Below are 13506 nucleotides of genomic sequence, written 5' to 3' on the forward strand. Positions count from 1 at the left end.
TCCTAGCTAATTCAATGTTTCCTTAAAACTCAAGTCCTTCTGTGCCAGCAACACCTTTGTAAATTTTCTCTGTACTCTTTCAACCTTATTTACATCTTTCCTGTAGGTAGATGACCCAAAACTGTACATTATACTCCAAATTGGGCTTCACCAACATCTTATACAAATTCAACATAATATCCCAACTCCTGTATTCAATACATTGATTTATGAAGGCCAGTATGCCAAAAGCTTTCTTTATGACCCTGTGCCGCTGCTTTCAATGAACTATGGATATGTATTTCCTGGTCCTTTTGCTCTACTGCATTCATCAGTGTCCTATTGTTCACTGAGTAAGAATACCCTGGTTGGTCCCACCGAAATGCAACACTTTGCATTTGTCTGCATTAAATTCCATCTACCATTTTTCATCCCACTTTTCCAGCTGGTCCAGATGCTGCTGCAAACTCTGAAAGTCTTTGTCGCTGTCCACCACACCCCCAATCTTGGTGTCATCTGGAAATTTGCTGATCCAGTTAACCACGTTATCATCCAGAACGTTGATATCAATGACAAAAACAACAATGGACTGAGCACCGATCCCTGTGCACTCCCCTAGTCACAGGCCTCCAGTCAGAGGCAACCATCTTCTCCCACAATGTCAAGTTAATAGAAATAAATGAGTATGTTCTAATTAAAAATACTGCAACATGGTTTGAGGATACCCAAAGCTGGTGGTGAAATAACTCGGGGGTATTCAGCATTTACAAAGGACAGGCAAAAGGTACAAACGAGAAAAGAAAACTGTTGATTTGGCACTTGGAGATAGCTTCAAAATGAATTTAATTCCTTTAGGGCACAAAATTAATAGAAAAGTGATTCATCAAAGGAAAATGCATATAAGGCTGCCAAAAATAGCAATAGGCCTCAGGATTGGGAGCATTTTAAGAACCCTGTAAAGAAGGGCCTTGAAATTGATATTGGAGAGCATGATAGAATATGAGGAACATAAAGCTGAATTGTAAAGAGCTTCTATAAGTACACACTAAGAGAAAAGAGAGAATGAGAATTTGGAATAGTGAATGAGGAAATGGCTGATGAATGAAACAATTATTTTACAGTTACCCTTATAAAGGCAAACATGCAAACCAGTCAGGTGTATTAAAAATAAAGATTTTAATGGTATGAAAGAACCAGGTATTAGTCAATAAAACAATATTAAAGAAGTTGGTGAGCTTAAAAGCACAAAGGCAAAGGAAATAAAGATCTGCATTCTAGAGTTTTGAAAGAAATAACTTTAAAGAGGGTTGATGTTCTATTTACATCTTCTTCAGTTCTATCAGTTCTGGATTTTTTTCCCTGTGAATTGGATTGCAGCAAGTGTGACCCCAATTTTAAAGAATGGAACTGTCAAGAAAACAGGTTAGTGAGGGAAATGTATTGATGTGGATAGAGAATTGGTTATCTAAGAGGAGAATGGGCTGAAGTGGATCTACCTACCCCTGTTTCTTAAATCCTTACCATTTTATTGGATGCAATTCCTTTTCAGATCATCAGCATCCTTGAGATCATAGGCTGGTTTGGCACTTAGCATTACAGTAAAAAAAAACTTCACATGTTTAGTTCTCTCTGTCAGAATAAATGTACAAAGCAATGACTAAGTTATAACTTAGTGTCTCTTTCAGGGGAAGAAAATAGCCTCAAGTTGTCTTTTCCACTTCCAGTTATCATTACCCCTGTCTGCTCAGTACTGGTACTGGTGCTTTTAAAATTAAAAGTAAATGGTTAGGTTGTCAAAGGCTGAGCTAATGAGCCTAACTTTGCTGTAGCAGAAGTTTGTAGCCTGATGTTAAATATCTTGAAGGGAGATGTTCTTATTTGTTTGTTTGTAATGTCCCTTGGTGTATGATTTGGGCAATCAAGGTCTATCCATGACTGTGATTGTCCTTGGCAAATTTTTCTATAGAAGTCATTTGCCATTGCTTTCTTCTGGCCAGTGTCTTTACAAGACAGGTGACCCTAGCCATTATGAATACTCTTCAGAGATTGTCTGCCTGGTATCAGCAGTTACATAAGCATTTTATGAACCAGTCTTATAACTTTTTTAATTATAGGACCAGTTAAGCGTGGATTTACTGCATAAGCACTTACAATTGCTGCTGCAGTATGCATCTGATACTTACAGACGATCTGCTGTTCTTCTGAAAGAAAGCTTAGTGGATAAAAGTGTAACGGAAAAATTGCATGGTAAGAATCCTGATTTATTGCTGTACAGTTACAGTTCTTTGTCCTAAAATGAGCAGTTTATTAGCCTCAAGCCCCCAATTATGTACAGTACTTTCACTATGTCTACATTTTTCTTTCAGTTGAATCAGAAAGCATGCAGTCTCTGCATTCTGTTCAACCCCAGGCTGAATGTGTGACTTTCTGTGTCAATACCACTTGTTTCCATGGCTGTAGTAAACCGGTGGCAACACCCTTCGCATGATGCAATGAACCAAGGATCCATATGCCTGCTTGACTGTTTTGAGTGTTTTTGAATAGAGCTACTAAAGGGAGTCACATCATTACAACCAGCAATTAACAGATCTTTGTTCTGTCCATGGCTTGTGGTTGTACTAAATCATTCATCTGCAAAACCCAAAGATCTTCACTACCAATGTCTTTCCCTGACTTTCATGGCAACTTTGCTGCTATTGTTGATAAGGCTGTAAAAGTGAGAATTTTTACATTATTGTTTGCTGTTGGTCAAGTGAACTTGTATGCCAAATGACATCGGATTACGTTTCATGTATTTTCAATCAATTTCTGATTCTTTGGGGAAAGTGGGAATGGACATCGCAGTTCAAGATAACCTAATTCTCCTTGTTTCCAGAACAATTTACTGAAATGTAAGGGGTATTAGCTCTATATTTACTTTGTTCCTAATGAGAACAAGCTGAGAAAGTAATTTCTGAGTTGTCCAGTGAATGAATCTTTTGCAGAAAACACATGTATTTAACAATACTTCTCATGATGAGAAATTTTGGCATAGTTTGACTGCGGTAAGTTATTTTGGCAGTGCTGTAGTGCTTAAATATTCAATTTAATATTTTGTGTCACTTTGAATTTTGAATTAATGATGTAATGTAGTCTTATTTAAGAAAAAGAAAGTAAGCAATTTTATGAAAATTAAAGACAACTTTCTTATTGGTGAGAATTTTATTCTTATTTAAATTATTTCTTTATTTTAGGGATTCTTTTTAACTCTGCAGCTGGAAGTATTTTGTGCCAGGTGATATATTCTCTTCTGCTGTTACCTGCTAGCATTGTGCAACCTGCGCTTGATGGTCTTCTAGATCTTCTTCAACCATTGGATTGTCTAAACAGGCTTTTACCAGCTGCATTGTTATTGGAGGAACAAGAACTTGAATGGGAGATCTATGGTTAGTGTGATTATTCAATTTCTTTCAACCTGTTGAGGTGTTTTTTTTACAGGACATTGTAGCTATTTCAAACAAGCTTGTAAATTTTCCTCTATTGTTATAAACTTTTTTGAATCTATTTGAACTGGAATAAGGACATTTACTTCGAGATGGAGATCATTTTTATTCAGTGTGATGGATGCATGTGCCTTTGTATTCTTAGATTTAATCATGAGTAGCTGCAGTGTGGGTTCCAGACAAGTGGTGCAATAGTCTTCATTGTGTCAGGGGTGGGTGGTTGTTCAGAACTCTGGTTAGGCCACGTTTGGAGTATTACATGCAGTTCTGCTTGCCCACAATAGAAAGAACATTGAGGCTTTGGGGTGGGTGCAGAAGAGGTTTACTAGGATGCTTCCTGGTTAAGAGGGCATGTGCTATCATGAAAGGTTGGTCAAATTTGAGTTTTTTTTCTCTGGAATGGTAGAAGCTGAGAGGGAAATCTGATAGAGGTTTTCGTAAGATGATGAAAAGCATAGATACAGTAGACAGGGAGTATCTTTTTCCTAGGGTAGAAATGTCTAATACCAGAGGGCATGCATTGAAGGTGAGAGTGCAGCTTCTTGCTGACAGTGTTATGAATTTGGATCTGGATGAACTCAAGATCATTCTGGAAGCTGATGGGTTGATCAATAGGTGGTGCAGAGAGGACATTACACCCAAAATGCAGGATATAGGTAACTGAGTGACTATCAGGAGAGGCAAAGGGCATATGCAGCCAATGCAGAGTACCCCTGTGGCTTTCTCCTCAGTAATAGATATACCACTTTGTATTCTATTGAGGGGGATGACCTGGCAGAGGAAAGTGACAGCAGTCAGGTCTCTGGCACCTGAGTCTGGCTCACTTACTCAGAAGGGTAAGTGGGAGAAAGGTGAGCTGTGGTGATAGAGGTAGTGGAACGGACAGGAGTTTCTGTGGATGAGAACGAGGTTCACAGATGATGTGTTGTCTTCAAGGTGCCAGGGTCAGGGACATCTCAGATTGAGTCCACAGCATTCTTAAATGGGAGGGTGAGCAGCTAGAGGCTGTGGTCTGTGTCGGTAGTAATCACAGGGTAGCAAAGGTGTCAAGGTCCTGTAAAGTGAGATCAGAGAATTTGGTGTTCAGTTAAAGGATAGGACGTCCAGGGTTGTGATCTCAGGTTTGCTACCTGTGCCACGTGCTAGTAAGGCCAGAAGTAAGAAGATCTCAGATTTTAATGCATGGCTAAGGAGGTGGTGCAGGAGGGAGGTCTTCAGATTTTTGGAACATTGTGCTCTCTTCCAGGGAAGGTGGGACCTGTACAGAAGGGATGGTTTGCACCTGAACTTGAGGGAGCTAATATCCATAAAGGAAGCCTTGCTAGTGCTGCATGATAGGTAGGTGGCAGGGTGGGGGTGTGTGTGTTTAAATAACAGTTGCAGAGGGATAGGAACCAGAGCACGGAGCAAATAGTGGAGTGGTAATGGGGAATGAAGCTAAGCCTACATACAAAGTCAGGAATCAAAAGGTCGAGTATGATGGGACTAATGTTCTGAGTTGTGTATATTTTAATGTAATGTGTATTGTAGAAAAGGTGAGTTTAGGGCATGGTTCAGCGTGTGGAATTCTGATATTCAAGTCAAGTCACTTTTATTGTCATTTTGACCATATCTGCTGGTACAGTACATAGTAAAAATGAGACAACATTTTTCAGGACCATGGTGTTACATGACACAGTACAAAAACTAGACTGAACTATGTAAAAAAAAACGCAGAGAAAGCTACACTAGACTACAGACCTACACAAGACTGCGTAAAGTGCACAAAAACAGTGCAAGCATTACAATAAATAATAAACAGAACAATAGGGCAAGGTGTCAGTCCAGGATCTGGATATTGAGGAATCTGATAGTTCGTTCCCCCAAGCTGTTACATAGTCTGGTCATGAGAACCCGAATGCTTCGGTGCCTTTTCCCAGACAGCAGGAGGGAGAAGAGATTTTATGAGGGGTGCATGGGGTCCTTCATAATGCTGTTTCCTTTGTGGATGCAGCGTGTAGTGTAAATGTCCGTGATGGCAGGAAGAGAGACCCCGATGATCTTCTCAGCTGACCTCGCAATCCGCTGCAGGATCTTGCGATCTGAGATGGTGGAATTTCCAAACCAGGCAGTGTTGCAGCTGCTCAGGATGCTCTCAATACAACCCCTGTAGAATGTGATGAGGATGGGGGGGTCGGAGATGGACTTACCTCAGCCTTTGCAGAAAGTAGAGATGCTGCTGGGCTTTCTTTGCTATGGAGCTGGTGTTGAGGGACCAGGTGAGATTCTCTGCCAGGTGAACACCAAGAAATTTGGTGCTCTTAACGATCTCTACCGAGGAGCTGCGGGGAGTGGTCGCTCCATGCCCTCCTTTTGTTTTGTTCACATTAAGAGACAGGTTGTTGGCTCTGCACCAGTCCGTTAGCTGCTGCACCTCCTCTCTGTAAGCTTTAAAAGTGAAATTTTGAGGGTACTGAGTTTGTATGTTCCTGGCAGAACAAAAGGTTTAGTGAATCTTGGTTTTTAAGAGATATTGAGCCTGGTTTAAAAGAAAAAGGAGCCGCATAACAGGTAAAGGTAGGAGGATACAGTTGAGGTACTTGAGGAGTATAAGAAATGCAAGAGAGCACTTAAGAAGAAAATCAAGATGGCTGAAAGAGGGCATGAGGGTATTCTGGCAGACAAGGTGAAGGAGAAACCCAATGGCTGTTATAGATACAGTATATTAAGAGCAAAATGATAGCAAGGGACAAAATTGGTCATCTTGAAGATCAGAGTGGTCATTTATGCACGGAGCTGAAAAAAGTAGGGAGTCCTTAAATGGGTTTTGTTTTTTGCCTTCGTATTTACTTGGGAGGTGGATGCAGAGTCTGTAGAAGTAAGGCAAAACAACAGTGAGGTCATGGTCTGTATGAGAAAAATTAGGGTGGATAAATTCCCAGGGACTGACAAAGTGTTCCCTCAGACTTTGTGGGAGGTTAGTGCAGAAATTGCAGGGGCTCTAGCAGAGATATTTAAAATGTCTTAGCAACTGGTGAGATACCAGAGGATTGAAGGATAGCTCATGTTGTTCTGTTGTTTAAGGAAGGCTCTATAAAGAAGCCAGGAAATTATGGGCTGGTGTAACTGATACCAGCTGTGGGTAAGTTATTGGAAGGTATTCTAAGGGACCGGATATATGAATGTTTGAATCAGCAGGAATTGATTAGGGGTAGTTAACATGGCTTTGTGAGTGGTATGTCTTGTCTAACCAATCTTATTGAGTTTTTTGGGGAATATACCAGGAATGTTAATGAAGGCAAGGCAGAGGATATTGCCTATATGGACTTTAGCAAGGCCTTTATCAAGGACCTACAGGAGAGGTGGAAGGTTCAGTCACTTGGCATTCAGGATGAGATAGTTAATTGGATTAGACATTGGCTTCAGGGGAGAAGACAGTAGTAGATAGTTGCCTCTATGACTGGAGGCCTGTGACTAGTGGTGTGCCTCAGGGATCTGTTGTTGTCTGTCATTTATATCAATGATCTGGATGATAATCTTGTAAACTGGATCAGCAAATTTGCTGATGACACCAACATAGTGAGCAGCAAGTGAGGCTATCAAATCTTGCAGTGGGATTTAGATCAGCTGGAAAAATGGGCTCAAAAATTGGCTGATGGAATTTAATGCAGAAAAGTGTGAGGTGCTGCACTTTGGGAGGACAAGCCAGGCTAGGACTTAACACAGTGAGTGGTAGGGCACTGAGGAGTGCAGTAGAACAAAGGGATCTTGGAATACAGGTCTGTAATTTGTTGTAAGTGGCAGCATAGGTAGATAGGATCATAAAGAAAGCTCTTGGCACATTGGCCTTCATAAATCTAAGTATTGAGTACAGGAGTTGGGATGTTATGTTGAAGTTGTATAAGAAATTGGTGAGGCTTATTTATGAGTATTGTGTGCTGTTTGGGTCATCTACCTACAGGAAAGGTATCAATAAGATTTAAAGAGCACAGAGAAAATATTGCTGGACCTTGAGGACCTGAGTTACAGCAAGAGGTTGAATAGGTTAAGACTATTCCCTATAGATAGAATAAATGCAAGCAGGCTTTTTCCTCTGATGTTAGGTGAAACTAGAACAAGAGGTCACGGTTCAAGGGTGAAAAGTGAAATGTTTAAGGGGTACATGAGGGAGAACTACTTCACTCGGAGGTGGTGGGAATGTGGAATGAGCTACCAGTGGAAGTAGTGGATTGAAGTTTGTTTTCAACATTCATGAGAAATTTGGGCAAGTACATTATGGGCCTGAAAATAGATAAGTCCCCTCGTCCTGATGGAATGCATTACTGAAAGAAATGGCAGAAATTATAGTAGAGACTTTGGTGATGATTTAGCAAAATTCTCTGGGCTTTGGGCAAGTTCCCACAGATTGGAAGACAGCGAATGTCATGCCACTGTTCAAAAAAGGATGTAGGCAAAAGGCAGGTCACTGCAGGCCAGTTAGTTTAACATCTGTAGTTGGGAAAATGCTTGAAGCTATCATTAAAGAAATAGTGAGGTACCTGAAAAGAAATGGATCCATCAGGCAGATGCAGCATGGCTTCAGCAAAGGCAAGTCCTGTTTGACAAACTTACTGGAGTTCTTTGAGGATATAACAAGCACAATTCATAGAAGGGAACAGGTGGACGTTGTTTATTTGGATTTCCAGAAAGCATTTGATAAGGTGCCACATAAAAGACATTCATAAGATAAGGATGTATAGATTTTGGGGTGATGTATTAGCATGGATAGAGGATTGGTTAACTAAAAGAAAGCACAAAGTTGGGATACATGAGTGTTACTCTGGTTGGCAATCAGTGGTGAGTGGTGTGCCACCAGGGGTCAGTGTTGGGCCCACAACTGTTAGAATATACGTTAATGATTAGGAAGAGAGGACCGAGTGTAGTGTATCTAAGTTTGCTGACAACACTAAATTGAGTGGAAAAGCAAATTGTGCAGAAGGCACAGAGAGTCTGCAGAGGGGTATAAATAGGTTAAGTGAGTGGGCAAGGGTCTGGCAGATTGAGTACAATGTTGGTAAATGTGAAGTCATTCACTTTAGAAGGAAAATGAAAGGTGGTTATTATTTAAATAGTAAAAAGTTAAATGATAAAAAGACTGTGCAGAGGGACGAGTGTGTGTGCATTCATCACAAAAGTTTGGTTTACTGGTGCAGCAGGCTATCAAGGAGGCAAATGGAATGTTGGCCTTCATTGCTAGAGGGATTGAAATTTAGAGCAGGGAGGTTATGCTGCAACTGTATGGGGTACTGGTAAGGCTGCACCAGGAGTACTGTGTGTTGTTCTGGTCTCCTTACTTGAAGAACGACATACTGGCTTTGGAGGTGGTGCAGAGGAGGTTCACCCAGGTAGGTTCCAGAGATGAGTGGGTTAGACTGTGAGGAGAGATTGAGTCGCCTGGGATTGTACTTGCTGGAACCTTCAAAAGAATGAGAGGAGATCTTATAGAAACATATAAAATTATGAAAGGGATAGATAAGATAGAGGTGGGAAAGTTGTTTCCACTAGCAGGTGAGGCTAGAACTAGGGAACATAGCCTCAAGATTTTGAGGAGTAGATTTAGGACGGAGATGAGAAGGAACTGTATTTCCCAGAGAGTAATGAATCTGTGGAATTGTCTGCCCAATGGAGCAGTGGAGGTTACCTCAGTAAATATATTTAAGGCAAGGTTGAATAGATTTTTGGATAGTATAGAAATTAAGGGTTATGGGGAAAAGGCAGGTAGTTGGAGATGAGTCCACGTCCGGATGCCATGATCTTATTGAATGGTGGAACAGGCCTTCTCCTGCTCCTATTTCTTATGCACATGGATGAGAAGTGTATGGTCTAGGTGTATGTTGATGAGACTAGGCAGATTAATAGTTCCACACAGACTAGATGGGCTAATGGGCCTGTTTCTGTGTTGTCGTATTCTATGACTCTATTACAATCTATCTGCAAAGCAAAGCCAGTTCAATTAATACACTGTTCTCTAAATGATGACAGAATGTCACTTGTGTTTGGCATCAGTACAGATCTAAGTTTAAATTATTTGAGTTTTGTTGTGAAGTTACCAGGATAACATAGATTTTATGTCTGTTGTTATTAAGGAAGATAAATTGTTTATGGGTACTCTGAAATCAGATGAAGTATATGGAACTATAAAGTTCAGTATTATGAGCAGCATTGGTTGCATTGACTTACTCAGCCCATAATGTTTCTGAGGCACTGCCAAAAGCTATATTGAGGAGGTTCCCAATACTGCAGAGTCACTGGCTGCTTATGATCTTTGGGGCAGAACTGACATGCTAAATTCTTTTGGTAATTTAGAAAGTTACCCAAAACTTTTCCAATAAAAGATGAAAATTTTGATTCACAAATTTATAAACAATTCATTTTTAATCCTCTCATTCAGGATTAAGGCACAAAATGAAAATGCAACCTTTTGTAAATTTATAGCAGAGCAAATTATTGCTTAACTATTGTACGCGGTTGCAATATTTATCAAATAATCAACCAATACTGTTTGTCAAAGAATTTATTTTTGGCTTACAAGCAACATTTTCATTGTAAAGTCGTCTGTGTTGTTTACTGAAATGCTGATGTGTATTACCAGAACTGCACAATACTGTATGTCATTATTTGCTTTGCCTGCATATTTTAAAACATCAGTTCTTAAATTTGCCTTTTGCATATTAATGTTTTTTTAAAAAACTTCCCATGGCAAGTTGACAATAGCAAGCTGTTCATTGGATGGTCAGGAAAGCATGCCATCTGCATGTAAGTAAAAAAGGCTTGTATGCTTGATTGGTAGGATTGCAAATTGTGAAACAATACTAGGACTGAGAATGAGCTGCAAGTTAGAATGTGTAAATTAAGTGAAAAAATATGATGGAGAGGGAAAGGTTACCTAAAGAGAGGAAAATGAGTTTAAGAAAAAGTAAACAACACACATAAAATGCTGGAGGAACTCAGCAGGCCAGGCAGCATCTACAGAAAAGAGTATAGTCAATGTTTTGGGCCAAGACCGTTCAGCAGGTCCTGCTGAATTTTGTGTGTGTTGCTTGGATTTCCAGTAACTGTAGATTTTCTCTTGTTTGTGTTAAGAAAAAGTAATATTTCTAAAATATTCAATTATAATTAAAATGAAGGAAGAACATTCACCTTTGGAATAATGTTATAATACATATTAATTGTCAGAGAGGTTGACTGGGAATATTAATGAATATATAAAAGGGTATTTACTTGGAAATGGAAAGGCTTAATGTTCTTTGGCTATCTTTGTTCTACAGCTGCTTCAGGTTTCAATGTTCAAGCCAAAATTATGGCACATTTTTCCTTTAACAATCTTTTTATTAAGTAAAAAAAGTACATATATATGTCCACAGATCCCTGAAAGTTTCCTCACAGGTAGATAGGGTAGTTAAGAAAGCTTATGGGGTGTTAGCTTTCATAAGTCGAGGGATAGAGTTTAAGAGATGCGATGTAATGATGCAGCTCTATAAAACTCTGGTTAGGCCACAGTTGGAGTACCGTGTCCAGTTCTGGTAGCCTTACGATAGGAAGGATGTGGAAGCATTGGAAAGGGTACAGAGGAGATTTACCAGGATGCTGCCTGGTTTAGAGTGTATGGATTATGATCAGAGATTAAGGGAGCTAGGGCTTTACTCTTTGGAGAGAAGGAGGATGAGAGGAGACATGATAGAGGTGTACAAGATATTAAGAGGAATAGATAGAGTGGATAGCTAGCACCTCTTCCCCAGGGCACCACTGCTTTAGGGCACCAAGAGGACATGGCTTTAAGGTAAGGGGAGGGAAATTCAAGGGGGATATTAGAGAAAGGTTTTTCATTCAGAGAGTGGTTGGTGCGTGGAATGCACTGCCTGAGTCAGTGGTGGAGGCAGATACACGAGTGAAGTTTAAGAGACCACTAGACAGGTATATGGAGGAATTTAAGGTGGGGGGTAATATGGGAGGCAGGGTTTGAGGGTTGGCACAACATTGTGGGCTGAAGGGCCTGTAATGTGCTGTACTATTTTATTTTTTAATATATATATGTGTATGTATATATATACACACACACACACACACACACACACACACACACACACAAGAGGAGAATTGTCACAAATATCTATATCAATAACAGTTTGAATAAAAGGAAAAATAAACATTATCAAGATCAAACAAAGTATTAATCTAATAGTATATAATAAAGAGAAAGGTAATTGATTCTCCTCTTATCCATAAAAAGAAAAAAAAATAAAGAAACTTTCATAATTGACGTGTACAGGAAAAAACCCAAAACACACAAAAAAACAAAAAAAAACAACAAAAAAAAGAACTGGGCAGCTCAAACTTGAGAGAGAAAGCAAAAAAAAACAAGAAAAAACTTTCTGATCAAATCCAAAACTTCAAAAAGGCCCTTTTTACAAATCTTGAAGGAAAATGCAGATCTGTCCAGCAATTTCTAGATATCTGCATTTATCTGAGTATCTGAACTCTCCAAAAGCTTCTGTAGCAGTTGCACGTTAGTTACATCAAGAAGTGTTAGATTTGCTGTTATTTTCACAGAAAATTCTGGGCCAGTGAATGTTGACATGTGTAGCAATCGCTGTAACTGTAAGTATATCCATATTATAATTCAGTAAAGATAAAGTCTGCATAACTTTTACTTTTATTCCTTAGAACCTGGAAGCAATTTTGAAATATCCATTCCAGCACAGGTGAAATCTTGGATTTGGTTGATTGATATGGAGCGCACCATTTCTTTCACTATTGGGAAATGTCTTGGAGAGATGCTGCAAGGTCCTCTTTGTTCATCAGAAGAAGTAAATTCAGCTTACTGGCTGCAAAGCCAGCTCCTCAGCAATGGCCTTGAAATCGACAGTGAACAGCTTGGTAGGTCAATAATTTTTTATCCCCATTTGTCACTTTAAAATAAAAAGATTTTAAACCAAGATTCTACCTCAATAGAGCAGAATTATTCTGGATTCTATGTAAAGGTCTTTGCACCCTAACTTGCATGTAATATTTATAAATATTATGGCTATCAAAGGATTTTGTTTTCCTCGGTTATCATTTTGAGGCCTGATATCCTCTGGTTTAAGCTGACGTAGTAGCTCAGTTCCCATTGGTAATATCACAACTAAGCAGACTACTTTGCATTATATTTATTTTTTTTGAATCAAGTATTGATTTGTGAACAGTAATAATGAATCATACCAAAAATCCAAACTCCTACATCATAAAAATTTGTGCTTACCTGCCCATTTCACTCCTCATTATTATTATTTTGTTTTGTTTAAGCTATGGGGCGACTGCCTTCTGGGATGTAGATGTTTTCTGCCCTTTCTGTTCTACAGAACTGAGTTGCTTTTGAGTTCCTTATCTTATATGGCCCTTATGGCTAAAGGGATCGGGGGTATTGAGAGAAAGCAGGTACAGGGTTCTGAGTTGGATGATCAGCCATGATCATACTGAATGGTGGTGCAGGCTCGAAGGGCAGAATGGCCTACTCCTGCACCTATTTTCTATGTTTCTATGTTTCCGCTCGGCAAAATGCTTGTTTAAGATTGATAGAATTATATAGTATTTCTGTATGGAAATAAGCCCACAGCCAAATGGACCGTGCCAATCAAAGCATCTTCACTGGAGGTCCTGGATCCTTGCATTTGACCCATAGCTCTCCAAATCCTTGCTCCCATGCCTCTTAAATATTGAAATTGCATCCCCCTCAACCAATACAGTTCATGTATTCACTGCTCTCTCTATATAAAGAAGTTAACCTCTCAGATCTCTTTTAAATCTCTCCCTTCTTATCATGTTTGTATCTGCTTTCTAGTTTAGACTCCCCTACCCTGGTAAAGAGGCAATGACCATCCACTTTATCTATGCCCCTCATTATTTTATATATTTTTGAGGCACTTCCCATTCTCGTACACTCCAAGGAATAAAGATCCAGCATAGCCGACTTCTTCCTATAACTCAAGACCTCCAGTCCAGGCAACATTCGTGTAAAACTTTTCCTCACCCTCTCCAGCTTCACTCT

General features: G+C 39.5%; 1 protein-coding gene across 1 annotated transcript in view; it reads left to right on the top strand.

Annotated features, from left to right (window-relative positions):
- Positions 1 to 13506, top strand: part of LOC132404918 (probable E3 ubiquitin-protein ligase HERC1) — a 279423-nt gene that overhangs the window by 70751 nt on the left and 195166 nt on the right. The window contains exons 16-18 of the mRNA XM_059989522.1: positions 2094 to 2226; positions 3213 to 3404; positions 12144 to 12356. Of these exons, the coding sequence (XP_059845505.1) occupies positions 2094 to 2226; positions 3213 to 3404; positions 12144 to 12356 (538 nt within the window). The remainder of the gene's footprint in view (positions 1 to 2093; positions 2227 to 3212; positions 3405 to 12143; positions 12357 to 13506) is intronic.

The sequence above is a fragment of the Hypanus sabinus genome, chromosome 14 (genome assembly GCF_030144855.1).
Source record: "Hypanus sabinus isolate sHypSab1 chromosome 14, sHypSab1.hap1, whole genome shotgun sequence".
Lineage (NCBI taxonomy): Eukaryota > Metazoa > Chordata > Chondrichthyes > Myliobatiformes > Dasyatidae > Hypanus > Hypanus sabinus.